General features: G+C 43.1%; 6 protein-coding genes across 7 annotated transcripts; 2 read left to right on the top strand and 4 right to left on the bottom strand.

Moving 5' to 3' along the window:
• Positions 1 to 6,997: 6,997 nt before the first annotated feature.
• On the top strand, positions 6,998 to 7,656 carry FOXG_22627 (uncharacterized protein). The gene is made up of 3 exons (XM_018403032.1): positions 6,998 to 7,220; positions 7,269 to 7,349; positions 7,409 to 7,656. The coding sequence occupies exons 1-3, from the start codon at positions 7,173 to 7,175 to the stop codon at positions 7,475 to 7,477; spliced, it is 198 nt and encodes a 65-aa protein (XP_018257726.1). The 5' UTR covers positions 6,998 to 7,172; the 3' UTR covers positions 7,478 to 7,656.
• On the bottom strand, positions 7,538 to 8,936 carry FOXG_16905 (uncharacterized protein). Its single transcript, XM_018396926.1, has 3 exons — positions 8,575 to 8,936; positions 8,311 to 8,522; positions 7,538 to 8,261 (listed from the first exon to the last, which is right to left on the bottom strand). Exons 1-3 carry the CDS (start codon positions 8,713 to 8,715, stop codon positions 7,715 to 7,717), a joined length of 900 nt encoding a protein of 299 aa, XP_018257725.1. The 5' UTR covers positions 8,716 to 8,936; the 3' UTR covers positions 7,538 to 7,714.
• A 311-nt stretch (positions 8,937 to 9,247) lies between these two features.
• Positions 9,248 to 11,217, bottom strand: FOXG_16904 (uncharacterized protein). Its single transcript, XM_018396925.1, has one exon. It carries the CDS (start codon positions 11,061 to 11,063, stop codon positions 9,438 to 9,440), a length of 1,626 nt encoding a protein of 541 aa, XP_018257724.1. The 5' UTR covers positions 11,064 to 11,217; the 3' UTR covers positions 9,248 to 9,437.
• Positions 11,218 to 11,776: 559 nt separating this feature from the next.
• FOXG_16903 (uncharacterized protein) lies at positions 11,777 to 13,574 on the top strand. Its single transcript, XM_018396924.1, has 2 exons — positions 11,777 to 11,906; positions 11,959 to 13,574. Exons 1-2 carry the CDS (start codon positions 11,855 to 11,857, stop codon positions 13,413 to 13,415), a joined length of 1,509 nt encoding a protein of 502 aa, XP_018257723.1. The 5' UTR covers positions 11,777 to 11,854; the 3' UTR covers positions 13,416 to 13,574.
• On the bottom strand, positions 13,569 to 15,146 carry FOXG_16902 (alpha-N-arabinofuranosidase B; the record flags this gene model as incomplete). Its single annotated transcript, XM_018396923.1, has 1 exon — positions 13,569 to 15,146. The coding sequence occupies exon 1, from the start codon at positions 15,066 to 15,068 to the stop codon at positions 13,569 to 13,571; it is 1,500 nt and encodes a 499-aa protein (XP_018257722.1). The 5' UTR covers positions 15,069 to 15,146.
• A 533-nt stretch (positions 15,147 to 15,679) lies between these two features.
• On the bottom strand, positions 15,680 to 17,124 carry FOXG_16901 (uncharacterized protein). 2 transcript variants are annotated; one of them, XM_018396922.1, is made up of 2 exons: positions 15,785 to 17,124; positions 15,680 to 15,735 (listed from the first exon to the last, which is right to left on the bottom strand). In XM_018396922.1, the coding sequence occupies exon 1, from the start codon at positions 17,084 to 17,086 to the stop codon at positions 15,863 to 15,865; it is 1,224 nt and encodes a 407-aa protein (XP_018257721.1). In that variant the 5' UTR covers positions 17,087 to 17,124; the 3' UTR covers positions 15,680 to 15,735; positions 15,785 to 15,862. The 2 variants fall into 2 exon arrangements, with proteins under 2 accessions (XP_018257721.1, XP_018257720.1); XM_018396921.1 differs by having other exon boundaries at positions 15,680 to 17,124.
• Positions 17,125 to 18,078: the final 954 nt, after the last annotated feature.

Here is an 18,078-nt window from a genome sequence, read left to right as displayed (position 1 = left end):
TAGAAGAAGGGCATATAAAACATATCTACAAGGTTTTAAAAGCACTATAAGATGCTAATATACTTATTAAACCTACTAAAAGTTACTTCTATTAGTCTTAAGTAATATACTTAGGATATAAAATCTTATATAATAAAATTAGAATAAATAGATAAAAGATTATAGTAGTTACTAAATAGAAGCTACTTATATTAGTAAAAGAAACCTAATCCTTTTTAGGATTTACTAACTACTACTAATAATTTATTAAAGACTTTAGTAAGATTATTATTCCTCTTACTAAGATTACTAAGAAGGATAAGTAATTCTAATAGAATAATAAGGCATAATAAGCTTTTAAAAAACTTAAATTAGCTATTATAAGCAAACCTATTCTAGTTATATTTAACCTAGATTAGTAAGTTAAACTTAAAACTAATGCTTTTAACTTCGCCTTAGGAGGATAAATAGGATAATAAGATAATAATAGTATATTATACCCTATTGCTTTTTACTCTTATAAGATATATAAAGCAGAACTTAACTACCTTATCTATAATAAGGAATTCCTAGCTATTATTAACTGCTTTAAGGAATTTAGATACTACCTTAGAGGAAGTAAATACCTAGTAAAAGTATTTACTAATTATAAAAATATAGCTTACTTTATAATAATATAAGAGCTAAACTAATAATAACTATACTATGCTAAATACCTATATAAATTTAACTTTACTATAGTATACTATAAAGGAACAGATAATAGATACATAGATGCCATTAGTCGACGACTAGACTTTAATACTAGAACTATTAAGACTAAGGAATAACTCTTAGAAACTAACTCTAAAGGAGAATATTAGTTTATATAACCTATTAAAACCATTGCCTTAACCTGCAAAGGAGTAATAAAAGAAGAAAAATAATACTATATTAGATTTAAGAAATACATCTCTATATAATAATTAAAAGAATATTATTAAAATATGCATAAGAAACCCAAAGAAGCTAGTGTAAGCCATCTCTCCTGGTATTTCGGATTAGGAAGAGATAAATAAATTAGATAAATTATAGATAAATGCTTAATCTGTAAATAAAAACTACAGGGATAGAGATACCTAATATAATCCCTTACAGATTAAGATAAGCAAGAAAGAGTAGAATAAGAATTTATCTATAAAATCTATGCATACCTATTACATAGATACCAAGGAGTCAAGAAAATAATAAACGACTTTAAGAACTAGGCTACTGCTATTTTAAAAAGGGATAAGTTAAGAAGGTTATAAAATAATGCAATTTATATATAAAAATAAAGACGCAAAGATATAAACCCTATAGATAACTATAACCCCTACTAGTAGTATAATAACCTTAGGACTTAATTATAATAGACTTTATAACTAAACTACCCTTATTAGAAGAACCTTTAACTAGAATCTTCTATAATAGTATTATAGTTATTATTAATTAACTTATAAAGTTCTCTTACTACCTACCTTACAGAGAATCTATAAATGCAAAAGAACTTTCCTATGTTTTTTACTGATATATTATTAGTATATATAGGTTACCTATAGAAATCCTTTCTAATAGAGGACCTATATTTGCAGTAACATTTTAGTAATTACTTATAGCATAACTTAGACTAAACTACTGACTTATAATAGCATTTTAACTATAAGTTAATAAATAAACTAAATAAATAAACTAAGTACTTAAATAATACTTATAATATTATATTAACTATAAATAGAATAATTAGGTTAAAAAACTACTAATAGCCTAACTTACTTATAATACTATATATAATAAAAGTATAAAGCTTATACTAGCTTATACTAACTTCGGATTTATACTAAATGCATATTATAATGCATAATAAGAAAAATTAATTAATTTAGCCGCCATACTTAAAAGTAATAACCTTAAAAACCTATATAAAGAAATAAAAATAGAACTCGAATTTATTAGAAAATGCATAAAAAACTACTATGACCTAAAATAGTTAAAGGGACTAACCTTTTCGGAGGGAGATATAGTCTACCTAGCTATAAAAAACATTAAAACAGACCGACTAACTTATAAATTAGACTATAAATTTATTAGACCTTATAAAGTACTACAGAAAATTTCAGAAAATAACTATAAACTAGACTTACCACCGAAAGTTAGGCTCTATCTAGTCTTTCACGTTTTATTACTCGAATTAGCAGTAGATATAATATAAGTTAAAACAGGCAATAAACCACGAGAAATCTTAGGACCCGAAATCTATAAAGCAGAGGCTATTAGAGATACCTGCAAAATTAACGGCCAGAGAGAATACTTAATAAAATAGAAAGACTACCTGGAAAACGAAAACACATAGGAACCTCCGAAATACCTCGTTAATGCCTAGCGACTCCTGAAGAACTTTTACTAATATTAAATAAAGGAGAAGTATTAAGAAAATTATTACCTAAACCTAAGGCAGATTAATTAATATTATTAGGAATATAATTTACCTAAAGATCTTAGAGTAATATATCTTTATATGTATCTAAACTAGATAAGATCTTATCTTACTAATCTACTTCCTAAAGACTATAATAAGTAGCCTTAGAATGCTTTTCTTTTATATAATTATAAATTTTATAAATCCTTAATAAATAACTAGCAGCTAAAGCTAAATAAGACTATAGTATTACTATTTCCTTATAGAGCTTAAGAAGATCCTTACTTATTTTATTTTTATTATTTTCTAATTTCTTCTCTTATTTTATTAAATTTATAACTACTAGAGTTAATAAGAAAACTAAATAAAAATAATATATAATAACTTATAGGAAGATATAATATAAGTACTATTATAAGATTTCTTAGCTTAGATATACTTACTATAGTAAGTAGAATTAGCAGATATTAGATATTTCTTATCTAACCGGAAATAATAAGTATAAGGCATATTAGCTTCTTTATTAGTAAACTTAATAGAAAGCATAAGTATTTAGATTTTATAATCCTTATAAGATAACTACTTAGATATATAGTTAGATATTATAAGATATAATAATAAAAGGTTTAAGTTAGACCTTACTAAAAGAGGACTAATATTAGTTAGGATAACAGGCCTTAAGGATAAGACTACCAGAGAGGAGAGATTATATTATAATCCTAGCAGTTATATTATATATACCTTATAATAATCTCTACCTTAATAACTAACTAGGATAGGACTAATAAACATAGGACTAACAGCGCTCTAGGACTGTATTATTCTAGGACTAATAATAATCTTATATTATATTACTCCTATATTATTACCTCTAGTATATAGAATATATTTATTTACACTTTTATAGATTCTAGCTTACTAGCTATTAATAAAACTTCTTTATATTAATTAAGCCTAATATGCATTAAATTTACTATTAAGAGATGTAATACTTCGATAAGCTTAGTTATACGCCTTATGTAATCTGCTAATAATAAACCTAGCACGGCTTAGTTTATCTACAGTTAGAAACTAACTGTTATACTTTAAGGCTAGTTAAAGAGTTATAATCTAGGTTTTCCTTATATTAGCTTTATGCTATAGTATTTAGTTAGGCATTTTAATATAATATCTAAGTTATAAGCTAGATATATTATTTATAGTTAAGACTTATGGCTAAGAGCTTAATTTAGTATAGAGAACTTAGTTCCTACTATAGTACTATTATAGGTTTAGGGTGCATAATGGCACTATTTAGAAACCCCATTTTGACCTTGCTTTGATACTCGATGGCATTCGTTCTCCATGTGTCCGACAGATGTGGTGCTTAACACTTGATAGCAGTATTTCAGGATAGTTTATTTAATCATAGACTGATATCTTTTCTCAGAAAATCCCATTACTGTCTCGTGGCTTCCGGTAAATAGTATTTGGCCAATACTGAGTCAAGGGACATGGTATAACGATCAGTCGACAGTAGCCACGCAAATTGCGGTGTTCGAATATTTCCAAAAAGACGTAAACGCGCCCCATGAGCGATTAGCACGACTAGATCGTTCGATAGGGGGTAGAACAGTTCTGGAGATCACATTCTGTGTTGGAATCATTGGTCATATGTTTTCAGTTGTTGTGCCGGGCGGCTGGATGCTGGACCGACTAATTCGCAAAGTCGGAGAACACGTACTGGTGGTCGATTCCATGGACATGATAAGATTCGCCTCATTCTTCCTCGTGATTAACCGATCCACTAGGGTAAGTTGCGAGAAATAAGTTCAACTCTTGACGGTTCTCTAACAGATATTCTCTTTAGAAGAAGAAAGCTCGTGGGCGGTTGTTTGGTCCATTGAGGACAGTCCTTACCTTTTCACCGGGACGCTACAATGGAGAGCCGCTTCGAAATCTGTGTGCCCTTGATGAGCACATGAAACATTAGGTTGAAGTTGAAAGAACTACCTGGGGCCAAGCAGAGGCCTCTGAAGAAGTTGCAGGTGCTCTGAGAAGCTTATGGACAATCGCCATCCGTTTTAATACGAGTTTCCATCTCAGTTCAAACCGACAAATATACGAGTTTGACCGATTAAGCACGGGTAGGAGGATACTAAACTACATACTCAACGACTCTAAAGCAACATCAGCCAAGACTAAACTTCTGTACAGGCCAGATGAAACAAGCAAGAGAGGCGAAACTCTTCAAGATCTTGAAGATAAACTGGCGGCAGCCATCACAAGTCTTAAGAGGAACCATAGTATTGTACAGTCAGAGCTTCAGGTTTCCAGAGATAACGAGAACAAGGACATGTTACGGAGTATACAGAACTTTAATGGAAACTTATCCCTAGCATGTCTCCTTCGCATGTGTACAATATCAACACCGACCTGGTACTCGATAACTTCACAAGATATGACAGATATATTTGCTCGAAGAATATCCCGTCTGGTAGGTCTTATCACAAATAAGCGCTAAACTCTTGAAAACTTACCTATTATTGCTTATTTACTCTAGGAATGGCTTGTTCGCGACTCCGTATCTCAGCCACAAGTGTACCAAATCTCCGCTATATCAGATGACTTGCGGATCCTCAAAGAGATCCTACATAGCCAAATGCATGTCGTCTCACAGGTAGCAGAGTCTCGCACGGGCGATCGCCAGCTCCAGGCCTCTCGAAGCGGTTACCGGCAAAACACCAGGATCGGCTGATGTCCAAGCGTCGTTGGGAACTGGAAAGGGAGCCTTGGGCATGAAAGAACAACTCAGATCTTTAACTCATTACAAAGGAAGTCTCGGATCAGACATAGGCAGCTGGCCTATGATATCGAAAGGCTACAAGACGCTACAAAGCGACTGAAGTCACAAGTATTTCTCAACGCTGAGTACATCGGAGCTGAAGCTAACAGTCCAACTCCAGGCTGCTTTATTCATAATGATTAAAGCCGAAGACCAAAGGGTCGCTATCTACGTCTTTACTCTTGTAACCGTTGTCTTCCTCCCACTTTCATTTGCGACGAGCTACATGGGAATGAACACTAGCGATATCAGAGACATGGAACAGAGACGGTGGATGTTTTGGGCCGTTGGGGGCGTGCTGACGGTCGTAGTACTGCTTGGTGTTTGGGCCATCGCGTACAGGGTTCCTCGGTGGAAGAAAGCAAGACAGACTCAGAAGCTTTTACATCTGGATTGAACCTGGGGAGCCGGGGCCGGCACATGATATGAGGGCAACGAATTTCTCTTCGCGTCTGGACGGCATAATCTAGTCTTATGGATCGGCAGTGCTATGCACAGTCGTGGTTCCAATATTGAAGATACGGTGGGCCTGACTAGGGAGGTGAGAGAACTTATAGAGCTTTGTCCTAGCTTCAGAGTCTCATACACATATACATGTTTTTGCAAGAATGAGACGAGTGAGGTTTAAGTCTAATAGTTACGACACTGAGGTAGATTCTTTCCTCGAATCTTAAACACGTACCATGATCATGATATCATAATCTCTATCAGTGAAGACCATATGACCGCGCATAATTAGCCAATCGAGAGGCCAGGTATCAACAGAAACCGAAACATCGTGTACTTTGTCAATAAAGAGACATGTATACGTAGACAGCTGTGTGACGTGTCCCTGGAGATCGCATAGGTGAAACAGTAGCTTGGCGATCCTCAAAACCTTGAATCATTTGACAGGAAACACCCGTGCATATGTGCCAAAGTTCGAATTGGCCCAACGATGACTGGGGAAGGGGTAAATATGGCGTTCTCCCCTGCAAATGACTGCTTGCTAGCCTGATTAGGTTATCACAGCCAAGTCACTTGATACCATAGCCTCAGGGTGATAAATACTTCCAGAATAGAAGTAACGAGACATTTTCAAGTCGGTCTGAATCTTGATCGGCTATTATTCCCGGAAGAATACTATTGCTCCCCACAATAGTGAGTCGGTGTGATGTCGTACCCCATGTCAGGGACAAACCTTATTCTCATTCCCTAATAAATCCGTGAATTACGTATGCGTATTGCCATGCGATCTTTCTAGCTACCTTGCTGCATGATCCACATTACCCACTTGGACAATTTACTGTCTTCCACGAGTCGACGACGTTGACCAATCCCAGGTAATGCGAACAATATACAAAGCTTAGAATCCACCACGACAACTGAACTCATGACTTGTGAGGGTCTAAAGTGGGTATTCTAATATAAAGCTCTTCGTATTGGCTCCATTATCTATGGGTGCCTTAAGCCTTGGGAATCTTAAATTGTTCCCTAGTGCAGGCCAATTCCGTCGATGCGTTTTTGTGTCGCCTGAGGTCTCTCAAGCCTTGGTCCTCGAAAGGTCCTGCTGAGGATAGCTATTTTAGGTCTTTATCTATGCTGCATATGCAAGGAGTAGTCTAATGTAGACGCATTCCCAATGTCGGTACTCTAGAAAGCAAAGCGGAGTGGTGAGTCTAAATGTAAGACTATACTAATATAACACTCTTGGCAGGATTCCCCCCTGCCAATAGTCCGAGATTTCGGTGACAGGTGCCAAACTATAAATGCAAGATGAAGTCGAGGTTAGCTGCCCCATTCAAGATGCAACTCCACAAAGTAGAGACCAAGATCAAGGTCTTACAGTAAACGGTCTCTATAAAGCTCTTTGCTTGGTCAAATCTGTGCCTAACCCCCTCTTCCATCTCATCATCCCATATACTACATCACTATACATCTACCATCTACACAATGAGACTGCAATTCCTCTTCTTCCTTCCAGCAGTTCTTGCTTGGTGGGTAAGTATTCCTCTTTCACGGCATGGCGCGTCTCTAACACATCGACAGAACTGCGAGCTTCCTAGCGGTACTGGCGATAACGGCCGCTGCGTCGATGGTACTACTGGCAACTGGGATGCTTGCTCGGCGGTATGTGTTCCTACCTCTTCGTTTCTCCTTTCCACTGCTAATATTCATTGCGCATCAAGAGTAACCCTTGCCGAGTCCAAGGAAATGGGTGCAGCCCTCAAGGCAGCAGAATTGCGAACTGTTCTTAAGAGGCTATGGTGGTATTGGGTCCCCTGTTAAACAGAAAGGGTGTCAAATCGGTCATTAAGCTGATAATAATACGCCGTCCTGTTGAGGCTCAAGGGATATGCGATGGTGAGCTCGTCGAATATTAAAATGATAGCCTGTCTATGAGAACCTTAGATGAATTACCCGCTCTCTTCGCCTTTCTTTCCAAAGTACACCCATCTTAGCCACTCTCTGCCTCATGTGCGAATACCAATCATTCACATCTCATGTCTCGAATTCGTCGCATCAAGCTCAACGGGAGGATACTGTGGTGGCGGGGAGCCATAATTCAAAACTGATCCCGCATTCTTCGTATCCTCCTTCGTCTCCAACTCAGCAGTCGGCGGCGTGGCCCTCTTTCTTCTTCTCCAAAGATAAAACGCCGCTCCGATAATCGCAAGCCCGACTACTCCAACCCCAGCTCCAATGCCAGCTTTGGCACCCGTCGATAGTCCTCCGCTGGAAGATCCGTCTGAAAATGATTCATTTGTACCAGTCTCCGCTGGTACAGACACTGTTGTTGTGGATCTTGTTGACCCAGATGACAAGGATAGATCTTTTTCGCGATAGTTGAGCTGGATCATTGGTGCGAAGATGGTTATCCCATCTAAAGACACTGTGCTAGTTTCATCTGTCACTGTCGCTGGAAGGGTGAGCCAGTTAAGAACAGTCTTTTGCTTTGAGCATGATGCGACTTGTAACGACCCTCTGGACGCGATGGTTGTGCATGTTTGTGGGCCTCCTGGTTGCGCGCATGTATAGCCACTACTGCCGTAAGTCCCCGAGTGAAATAGCAGTTACGAAGCATTCTTACGATGGACAGCATCCTATCACCCTTTCGTCATCCTGTATCGAGAACTGAAAATTGAAGTTTCCAGTCTCAGGACCCGTCGCGGTACATGCTGTTTCGTAGCCTTGAGGGCACTCGAATGCAGGAGAGTAGAAGCCCCAGCCATTCACAGCATTTCCAGCGGCGATCGATGATTTTCGCGGTGGCCAACAGTCTGTATCGTCCAGCACGCCTTGCTACGGGGTTCTGTCAGACCAAGTTCGACGCGTCAAGGAAATGTTGACCTACCGTGTTGTCCTTGTTATTCCCGCACGTCTGACCTTGCCAAGCATTCGTGCATGTCGAGCAATCGGTGACTGGCACAGTACATCGATCAGGGTACTTCCACTCTGTTGTGAGAGGACCCAAGTTCGTTCGTGCGCTTGGCATGGCGGTCGACGTATACAATGTTGTCGATGTGTATGGGGAGGATAAAAGGATAGAGACGAGATCTTCAAGTCAAGAAATGGCGAGACATAAAAGAATTGGCCAAGGAGAGAAATCAGAACGGCTCAGCCCATCCGTCGCCCCTGTTTGTTCCGTCTTACTGCATCACACCTTTTTCCCTTTGGAGACACTGCAGGCTTACTTGCGCCCTACCTCATCGACGCTATGGCCAATAAACAGCATTGTTTCTCATTTAAAGCTTTTCTGCCTAGAAACAACCAACAGAAACTGTCATCAGCACAGGGATTGTCTAGGCATTGCGGTTTTGATGAAATTATGGCCCCCAAATACCGAAAGGATCGGGACAACCTTGCAGATACGGGACCACATGGCTGAGTTATGTTGGCTGTGTCATTCAGCCTTTCACAAGGATGTTTGTCAAAAGGCCAATCGTAACGACATCTCATCTCCCCATCCTTGACTTGTACGTCTCACTGGGCTGATTCGAAGGCTATGCCAGATCCTTCTGTCATTCGTGCAGATTCAATATTAGGTGAGCTCCATTCAAGACTGTATTAGGGGCTATCGAATTAAGACAGTTATCAGTAATTATTAAAACCTTTCGCTTTGGACTGCCATTTGCGCTTTATCGCTAGAATAAGCACAGATTTACCACGACTCGATCTGAGATATGTTGACAACTAGAAAGTGAGCAAACCTGCAGATCATCCAATGTTTGAAACATTGACTGTGATAGTATACAAGCTACCGGGAGATCGCTGAAAAGCCGCAAGAGAGATATAAAGACGATGCGCGGCATCACTGGAAGGAAGGCTGATTTCCTGCGGTAGGATATTCCCCCTAGCGAGCACGCAGTCGCGCAGTTGATGCAGGTAGTATTCCTCCCCGTATGAATTGTAGTACCCATCGACGCAATCTATTATCTTCCCAAATCTTTCCTTATTCGTAGAGCTGTAGATGGCCATCCACGGTTTCATATTCCCAGATGTTGAGTCCACTGCTAGGCCGCAGACAATATAAATCCTAGGAGAAATAAAGGTCTTGGCAGTATCGGTCAGCTGAAAGTTGAGAAAGCCGGTGAACTTTTCGCTATTGTCCGTGACGAATTCTTGACGTAGATCATCCCAAAGATCTGCTGGTTTGGCTGCGAAGGAAGCAAGTTGGATTCCAGGACGGATGTTGAACTGCGAGGCAAGATTCATGCAGAGAAGCTTTTTCAAGTTTGCCGAACCAAAGAACGTGACGCGTTTGCGAATAAATATCTTGTAACGAGGACCCGCCCAGAGTAGTGAATCTTGCGTTTCGAATAATTCAGAGGGTCGACTGCGGACATAACCATCAGCCGTCTTTGTAAGATAAACTCCAATTCTTGACTCATCCCCATTGTCGTCCGGTATCATGCACGCAAGGTTCAGCAGATATTCCTTATTCTCGCTTGCGCCAAGATATGTCTCTAATCTGAGGCCCTTGTTCGTCATGCTGTATTCATGCCCATATCTCATTGTTGGTGCGCGGCGGAGATTCCGACAGTGAGCGAACTCGTGTGGAGAACGAGCAAGAATCCCGCGAAATCGTTGGCGTGAATCGACCTTCCATGCAAAGATAGAGAGGTCAGTTGTCTCTTTGATTATCTCTTCTTGAAGCCTGCCGAAAGCCTTGATCCCTTCTCCGTAGAGCATTGGCATGTTGACCCCGAAGATTCCGAGGAGGCAGTATGCAAGATCCTCTATTCTCGTGGTCTCTCGGTCCGCTGCCCATGACATGCGCCTCGCAACTGGTATGGTCTCCAGTTTAGCGTTGTTATCTAGAACTTCAACGTCGATACCCGTAATATCTGAGATCTCTGTTCGTAGCTGTGCTTTGGTTCCTCGGTAATTCCACCTGCTATCGTAAAATTCGAGTTTTTGTGACGCAATCAGTTCCTGCAGTGTCCAGCCTCGGGTGAACCACCGACAGGACGACAAGCCGTCAAGCTTGTCATCCTGTGGACCACTATGAACATCCAGATCTTCGAGGTGAGCAAAGCAAACGGCTGAGAACTTGTACCAGTTAAACATGGAGTTGATAGCTTCAGCCAACTCTGCGCTGCTCCTCTTATCGACGCAGCAAGTATCGACCCATGCATATAATATTCCTCGCTCTTTCGCTAGTCGGCAGGTATTCACGATCTTTATATAACCTTTCTTTTCCTTTTCTTGACCGTCTATCATGTCTTCGAATGTGACTTCATCTTCACCCCACGTATGCGACAGAATTGCATAAGGAGTTGATAATATATCCATGTTGTCGGCTCTCTCTAGCGCGATCGTTGTTGTATTGATGAACCACATAATTGGAGTGATGCAAGTTCGAGGTACTCACAGAGCCACAGAACTTTACTTCCTTGGAGTCTGGGCTTGAATTCCTCAGCAAAATGATAACGACAGCTTTGTATCAAGTCGACCTCGAAAGCGGGGTTAAATTCTGCTGACAGCTGAGGTATTTCAGCTCATCGGAAAATAGTCGGCATGATCACCAAAGCACCAGGCCAGGCCCTTGCCAACAATCCCAGACGATTCAGCTCGCCATACGAGGAGTTTCTGCGGTAGATGTTTTCATGCCAGAAAGCTCAATGCTCCAGGGTAGTACCGCACAGTCACGACCGGTTCATGCCAAACAACACCAAGCGATGTAACCTCATCTCCTCCCCAGGGAAATGATCTTGCAAGTAAAAACAAACACATCTCATCTCATGATAGATCCAAATTGATTTGGGTCCGATACCAAAGATTACCTAGCTTCGTGGAGGATTACCGACAATGGCAATTCACAGCGATGTCTCCAGCTTCCAAACTTTGCCGCGTTCTAGGCTAGCGCAACCAAGAACACATCATAGCCGAGATCCCTTCATTGGCTCAATGCAATTAATATGAGGTAACAAGATCGATTCTATGGGTCCGGAATTACAAAGAATTTTCGGTGGGGAACAAATCATAGACTAAGGATGAAGTCATAAGAAGCATTCCCCAGAATGTCCATCTCTTGGCTGCTTCATCTTTGACTTGGCATTTCTAAAACTTTGATCCCCTCATAGCCAAGAGATCTTGCCAAGGAGGTTGACTTGGCGAATCGATTAGGAAGCATGTTTGCTGAAGCGGAGAGGCCTGAGGCCGCTCGAAGCAACGAGTCGTCAGGTACGTTGCATTTAAAGATCGTTGGTGAGATATGAAGTGCTAATTGACATAGAGCAACCGATAATTGTCCAATGGAACGGTCCAAATGATCCAGAAAACCCATACAACTGGTCCCGTAAGAAGAAATGGTTTGCCGTCGGTCTTGGACTCTTCGCGACGTTCATCTCAATGATGAACGGGACAATCATTACTACGGCCCACGAAGCGATTGGCGAAGACTTCAATGTTAGCGATGAGAACTTTCCGCACTCATATTGGCCGGTTGCATCGTGGGGTCTCGGCGGTGCACTATTCTCACTAGTGTTACTGCCGATTATGGAGGATTTCGGGATGAGACTCGTGTTTCTTTTGGTCTATACTGTCTTTCTCTGTTTTCTCATTCCCGTTGGAGTGGCACCTAACTACGCGACTCTGATTATCACTCGCTTCTTCAGTGGCGGATGCTGCACTATTCTCGCGAATGCAGTAGCTGGCATCATCGGAAACGTCTTTGCCACTGATAGAGCTCGAACAATTCCAACAGGACTCTACATCATGATCTACCTGAACGCCAGCAGTCTTGGACCAGTCATTGGGGCCGCCATATTTCAGTTCCTACCGTGGCGATGGATCGGATACATCGAACTTATCTGGACCGGCGTCTTCTTCCCAATCTTTATCCTGGCGATGCCTGAGACACGAGGATCAGCAATATTGACTGCGAGGGCGAAGAAGTTAAGAAAACAAGGGAAGAATGCGTACAGTCAGAAGGAGCTTGAATCAAAGTCGATTCTCCATGATATTTGGACAAGCATTCAACGACCCCTTTACATGCTTTGCACTGAGTCGGTCGTTTTCATCTCCACTATCTGGACTGCCTTCAGTTTGGGTGTCATTTACGTCTTCACGCAGTCTGTTGAACAAGTCTTTACTGCTCTTTATGGCTGGAACGCCATTGAAGCTGGTTATGTTCAAGCTGCTATTGTTATCGGAGAGATTCTTGGGTTTGGCCTTTGTGTCTTGACCAATAACTGGTATTATGCTTCTGCCTCGCGCAACAAGGAAGCGCCTGGTACGCCTATTCCTGAAGCGCGCCTGTACGCTGCCGTAATCGGAGGTTTCATCGGTGTAACTGGTGGAATGTTTGTTTACGCATGGACGAGTTATTCCTCAGTGCACTGGATTGGACCCGCGTTTGGACTCATGCTCGTTGGCCTTGGCACCGAAGCTGTCGTTGTAAGCATCGCCAACTATCTGATCGACGCGTACAGCAACTACGCCGGAAGCGCTATCGGAGCGACCGTGTTGGGCGAAAACTTGGGCGTTGCTTTTCTGCCACTTGCTTCGAGCAGTATGTATACAAACCTGGGCTTTCACTGGGCGAGTTCGCTGCTGGGTTTCATCTCGTTGGTTCTGGCGGCTGCACCGATTGGTGTCTTCATTTGGGGAAAGGAGATCAGGGCGCGAAGTCCGTTTATGAAGTCGGCCATGTCGAAGCCAATGGAATTCTCAATGACGCCTTCAGAGTAGGCGCATGGGTGGTGAAAGCGCGGTGGGACAAAAGAGTAGAGCGAGACTGTCATAAGCGATCTAAATATCTGTATTTCTCACTATGTTATACCAATTCACAACCAGCTTCCTCAAACAGACTATCTAAAACCTCCGCAAGCAAAGCGGTCCCGCTTAGGCAAAACCATTGGCAACAACAAAGGTAACATCATCAACAAAGCTCTTGGCAGCATCCCAGTCATGAACACCACCATTCGAAGAAGCATATCCAAGGTTGTTATAATGTCGAATATACCTTGTAGGATAGTTCCACGATCGAATAGAGCTTCCCGATCCACTCAAACCCTTCTGAGGGCAAAACGTAGCATCCTCGTTGAACGACTTGCTTCCATCACCCTTGTTGACATACAGAGTAAATCCAGAGTGTCGGATGTAGCTACCAGGAGTATCGTTTGACTCGAAGGATACACAGCCGCTGTTGGCGAGACCGGTGCGGACGGTCCAGCTTGCTGACTGCTTGAGGGCGGTGGCGCTGGAGCTGGAGACGACTTGGGTGTTGACAGTTGAGTCGCTGTGTGCGAGGTAGCGGTCTGTGTAGCCGGCGGTAGTGACTTTGAGGGAGATGGATGATCCGACGGTGAGGGCGGACCCGCTTGTCAATGAGGTTGTCGCGTACTTGGCCGCGACGATGTTGGCCTGCACGGCATTCTCAGTCGCATCAGAAGGATATCCACTGGTCATAACTCCTTCATAAAAGGTGCCTTGAGCTCCATTGCTGTTATCACCGCCAATTCCGAGGATTATAGCTCCTTCTTTCTTCATGGGGTTGTATCCGCCGTCAGGATACGCGCCGTTGTAGAAAGTTGACAGTCCACCTGATGTAGAATCTCCGCCCCGAATACTCCATGTTCCGGGCTTGCCTTTAACGACGGCACTGGTGAAACGATGGTTGATGGTAGGGTCGGCAGTGTTCTGCTTGGGGTTCTTTCCGGAGAAGAGACCGTTCTCAAGATCAGCCATGATCCAGGGTCCACTGCCGGAACCAGAGCCCCAGACAGTGCTGTCACCGAAGTAAATGGCTTCCATGTGACCGTTTCCAGTATCAGTGCTGCTAGTCTCTGCATTGCCGTAATCGAAGCAGCAAGCGCCGTTGTAGTGGGTTCCGTCGAGAACAGCATACAGACCCTCGGGCTCATCACCAGTAGCAGAACCACTAACATGGTTGTTACGGTAGCCAGTACCCGGAGAAACAAACACTCCGTAGGCCTTCTTGCCGTTCAAAGTGACAGGTGCACCATCAGCAGCGGCAAGGTTATCATAGCCATTTGCCTCAGGGCCCTTGAAGCCACCAGGAGGAGCTTGAGTCAAGTGGTTGCTGCGACCAGACTGATCATAGATGATGGTGATGAGACAGGTAGTTCCGCTGCAGAAGGTATCTTGGGCAGAGGAAGCTGCGACACCGCCTGCGGAGAGAGGCTTGATGTCGGTGAGGGCACCGTCTGAGGCACGCTTGATCTGGTAGAGAGCGCTGTTGTAACTGTCGAACAGAGCGCGCGTGGTGCTATGAGCGGCGATGCAGGGAGTCCCGCCGGATTTGTAGATGTCGCATGGTCCTGCAGAGACAAGACGGGCGGTGGTGGCGAGACCAAGAGCGAAGACGCTTTGGAGAAGCATTGTGATGTTCAGTCCGGGGACTATGAGAAGATAGGCAAAGTCAGAGCCAAGAGCCTTTGACAGAAGATTGAAGAAGAGCTGCTGAGTTACAAGAAATGGAAAGTACGGCACAGAATAAGAGCTCCTTATATAGATATATCCATACTGAGTGTCTCTCGTCCGACAACCCTCCGATGCCTTCGCCCAAACCCCATCGCATCAACATCAGACGAAGCGGCTATCCACCTTCCTATTCGGCTCACTATCCCCAAGCGTAGCTATTCACAAATTCCTCCGTTGTACCAATCCGTCAAAGAATGGTGCGTCGAACAGCGCCAAGCCTTATTCGCCCGCTTCTCCAAATCTGCGGGGTATGCAGATCGGCGCCATCGTCATCTGGGGTAAGAACCCCAGGGGGCATCGCGTGGCCCGGGCCTTGATGTAACCATAAACCGGCACGCAAGTGCCGAATTTGATGCGGACAAATTAGATGTTGGAAGAGGTTGGTCGGTGGTAAGAGAGCCAATGGAGGAAGAATGTGGGGGATGCATTTAGGGCCGAGTCGTGATGTGGGCGGTATTAAGATCGTCGTGACCTAACCTGATGAGCTATTCGACTAGTGAGACTAGAGAGGTATATCCTCGTATATTTGATGTCTATTACCTCGAGACCACGGACAACAGTTGACCTGATCGTAAGAGATGAAAACAACTAGTCCAAGAACCTACTAAACTTACCTAAATTGGCCTAAACTTGTCTCGGCATTTGTCACTGCCTACTTCTTCCCCAAGCGCTGCGTCCTCACTGGAATCGCTTCAATTCTTCCAAAACGCCCCAATGAAGTCCTTCACATCTTTCCAAAGAGCATCTGGCTCCTCAAGCGCAGCAAAGTGTCCACCCTTGTCATGCATTCTATACCACTTCACCTGCTCTGTCTGCTGAATCCATCTCTCCGGTGCAGTGACAAGCTCCTTCTTGAACGCCGAGTGACCAAGCGGTACCTTGAGGCTCTTCCAAGCATTCATCATGAGCTCATGATCCTCAAGGACAGTGAGGTGAAGGTAGATAGATGTTGGGTAACAACCAGTGAACCAGTATAGAGCTACGTTGGTAAGGATGAGGTCTTTGTCGGGTGTTTCGTCGGACCAGCGGTGCATCTTGTCGCCGATCCAGGCGAGGAGGGCGATGGGGTTGCTGCCGAAGATGTAGCCTGCTGTAGCTGGCTTGGTGCCGTCGAGTTGGATAAAGGCTGTTTCTTTCTTTTGAAACTCGGCCATTCTGCTGAATGCTGCCATTTCATCGGGAGTATACTTGCCGGCCTTGATGCCCTCCTCGACATCTTCACCTGCAGGAGGCGAAATGTTCAGCATGCTCATGTGGACGAGCTTACAAGCGGGATCAATGTTTGCGATGACAGGTGCGGTCCAGCCGCCAAGATCGCCTCCCTGCGTCATATACCCCGTCTTGTCAAAGCCCAAAGAGTGCATCATCTTTGACATAAGGCGAGCATTATCAATATGGGTGAATGGCTTTTCCAGAGGCGGTGCATCAGAGAAACCGAAGCCGATATGGTGAGGAACGATGATGTGATAGGGTAGAGACTCAGGATCGTACTCAGATTTGAGTTTCTGAAGGATGGGGAGGTATTCAACGACAGAGCCTGGCCAGCTATGAAGGAACAAAATGGGGACCGCAGAAGGCTTCTTGGAAAACAAGGCTAGAAAATTGATCTTGTAGTCTGCCGAGTCGTCGTCAGTGACTGTCATGTCAAACTGCGGGATCGAATTGAGAGTAGCCTCCCACTTCTTCCAATCGTAGTCATTCGCCCAATACTCAACCAACTCCGTCAAAGTATCTCTCGGAAGACCAAAGGCGCCATCTTCATGCGAATTCCAGATATTCGCCTTCGGTATCGGCGATAGCTTGAGGAGTGTCTTGAGTTTCTCGATCTCGCCGTCGGGAATGGAAATAGTGGATGATGTAAGATTTGCTGACGCGGGAATGGGCCAGGGCGGCGCGCTAAAGGGAAGGGAAGACATTGTGAAAAATTGTTTTATGGTGTTTAAGATGATTGAAAAGGGTGAATTGATTTGGAATACAAGTTTTAATGGTCTTGTTGACTGTTCTTATGCGTTTTTACTCGATCTAAGGATGGACTTCCGCCTTGGGATGATGATCCTTGGAGGCTCAGGTGCAAGAGGGTGATTGGCAGGATGTCAGATTTCTAGAAACTTCGCGAAATTACTACTCACTAGCTCCATTAAAAAAAAATAAGAATCATCTAGAGACTGCTGGAAGTTTCTGACATTAATTAATTGATGTCGTTGTGCTGTTGGCACATCAGTGAGGCCTAGGAGACAAGCTGCATTGACTTCAGTGCTCATGGCGCACCTTTGACTTGAAATGGAAAAGCGAAGCTCGGTTCAAAGATGTGACTCTCCAGTATGAAAGGATCAGACCAGCATGTCAAGATCGAAAGTATGCCAACAACCTAGCGTTTTCAACTATGAGAATGAACTGAACGCAGCTAACTGTGATAAGGGTGAGAGGTTAAATGAGGCTTCGGCCCCAACAACATTTCTCTCTATATCTATCCTCGTTGCTCATCTTGAAATCCATGTCATCATCTACTTGCCCCAGCTCATCCTCCAAATCGTCCTGTGAGTCTGGGATCTCCATCCAGAAGGGTTACTGTAAGGATCGTGGCAACTTATGAGCCTCACCATTAATAATGAGCGGAAGGCAGAGGTCATGGCCAGCTGGATCATCAATCATATGCTTAAATCGAGGCTTCTTGTTAGGACGTTGCAACATCTCCAGAACGCTGTTGGTGACTCCAGAGGCAAGGCTGTATCATGTTCCTATAACACGGTTACATACTGAGACATACAATATACTCTGCAATTATATGTTCTTACCATGTTTTTCTTACGCTTGAGATGCTTTCCCAAGTCGTTTATGCCATGATAGACTTTGTCATAACAGGGGAGATCAAGATATGACATGTTTTGTTGGGAGCATCAAAATCCCA

The sequence above is a fragment of the Fusarium oxysporum genome, chromosome 13, assembly GCF_000149955.1.
Source record: "Fusarium oxysporum f. sp. lycopersici 4287 chromosome 13, whole genome shotgun sequence".
Taxonomy (NCBI): Eukaryota; Fungi; Ascomycota; class Sordariomycetes; order Hypocreales; family Nectriaceae; genus Fusarium; species Fusarium oxysporum.
This window is presented reverse-complemented; position numbering and strand designations above follow the sequence as displayed.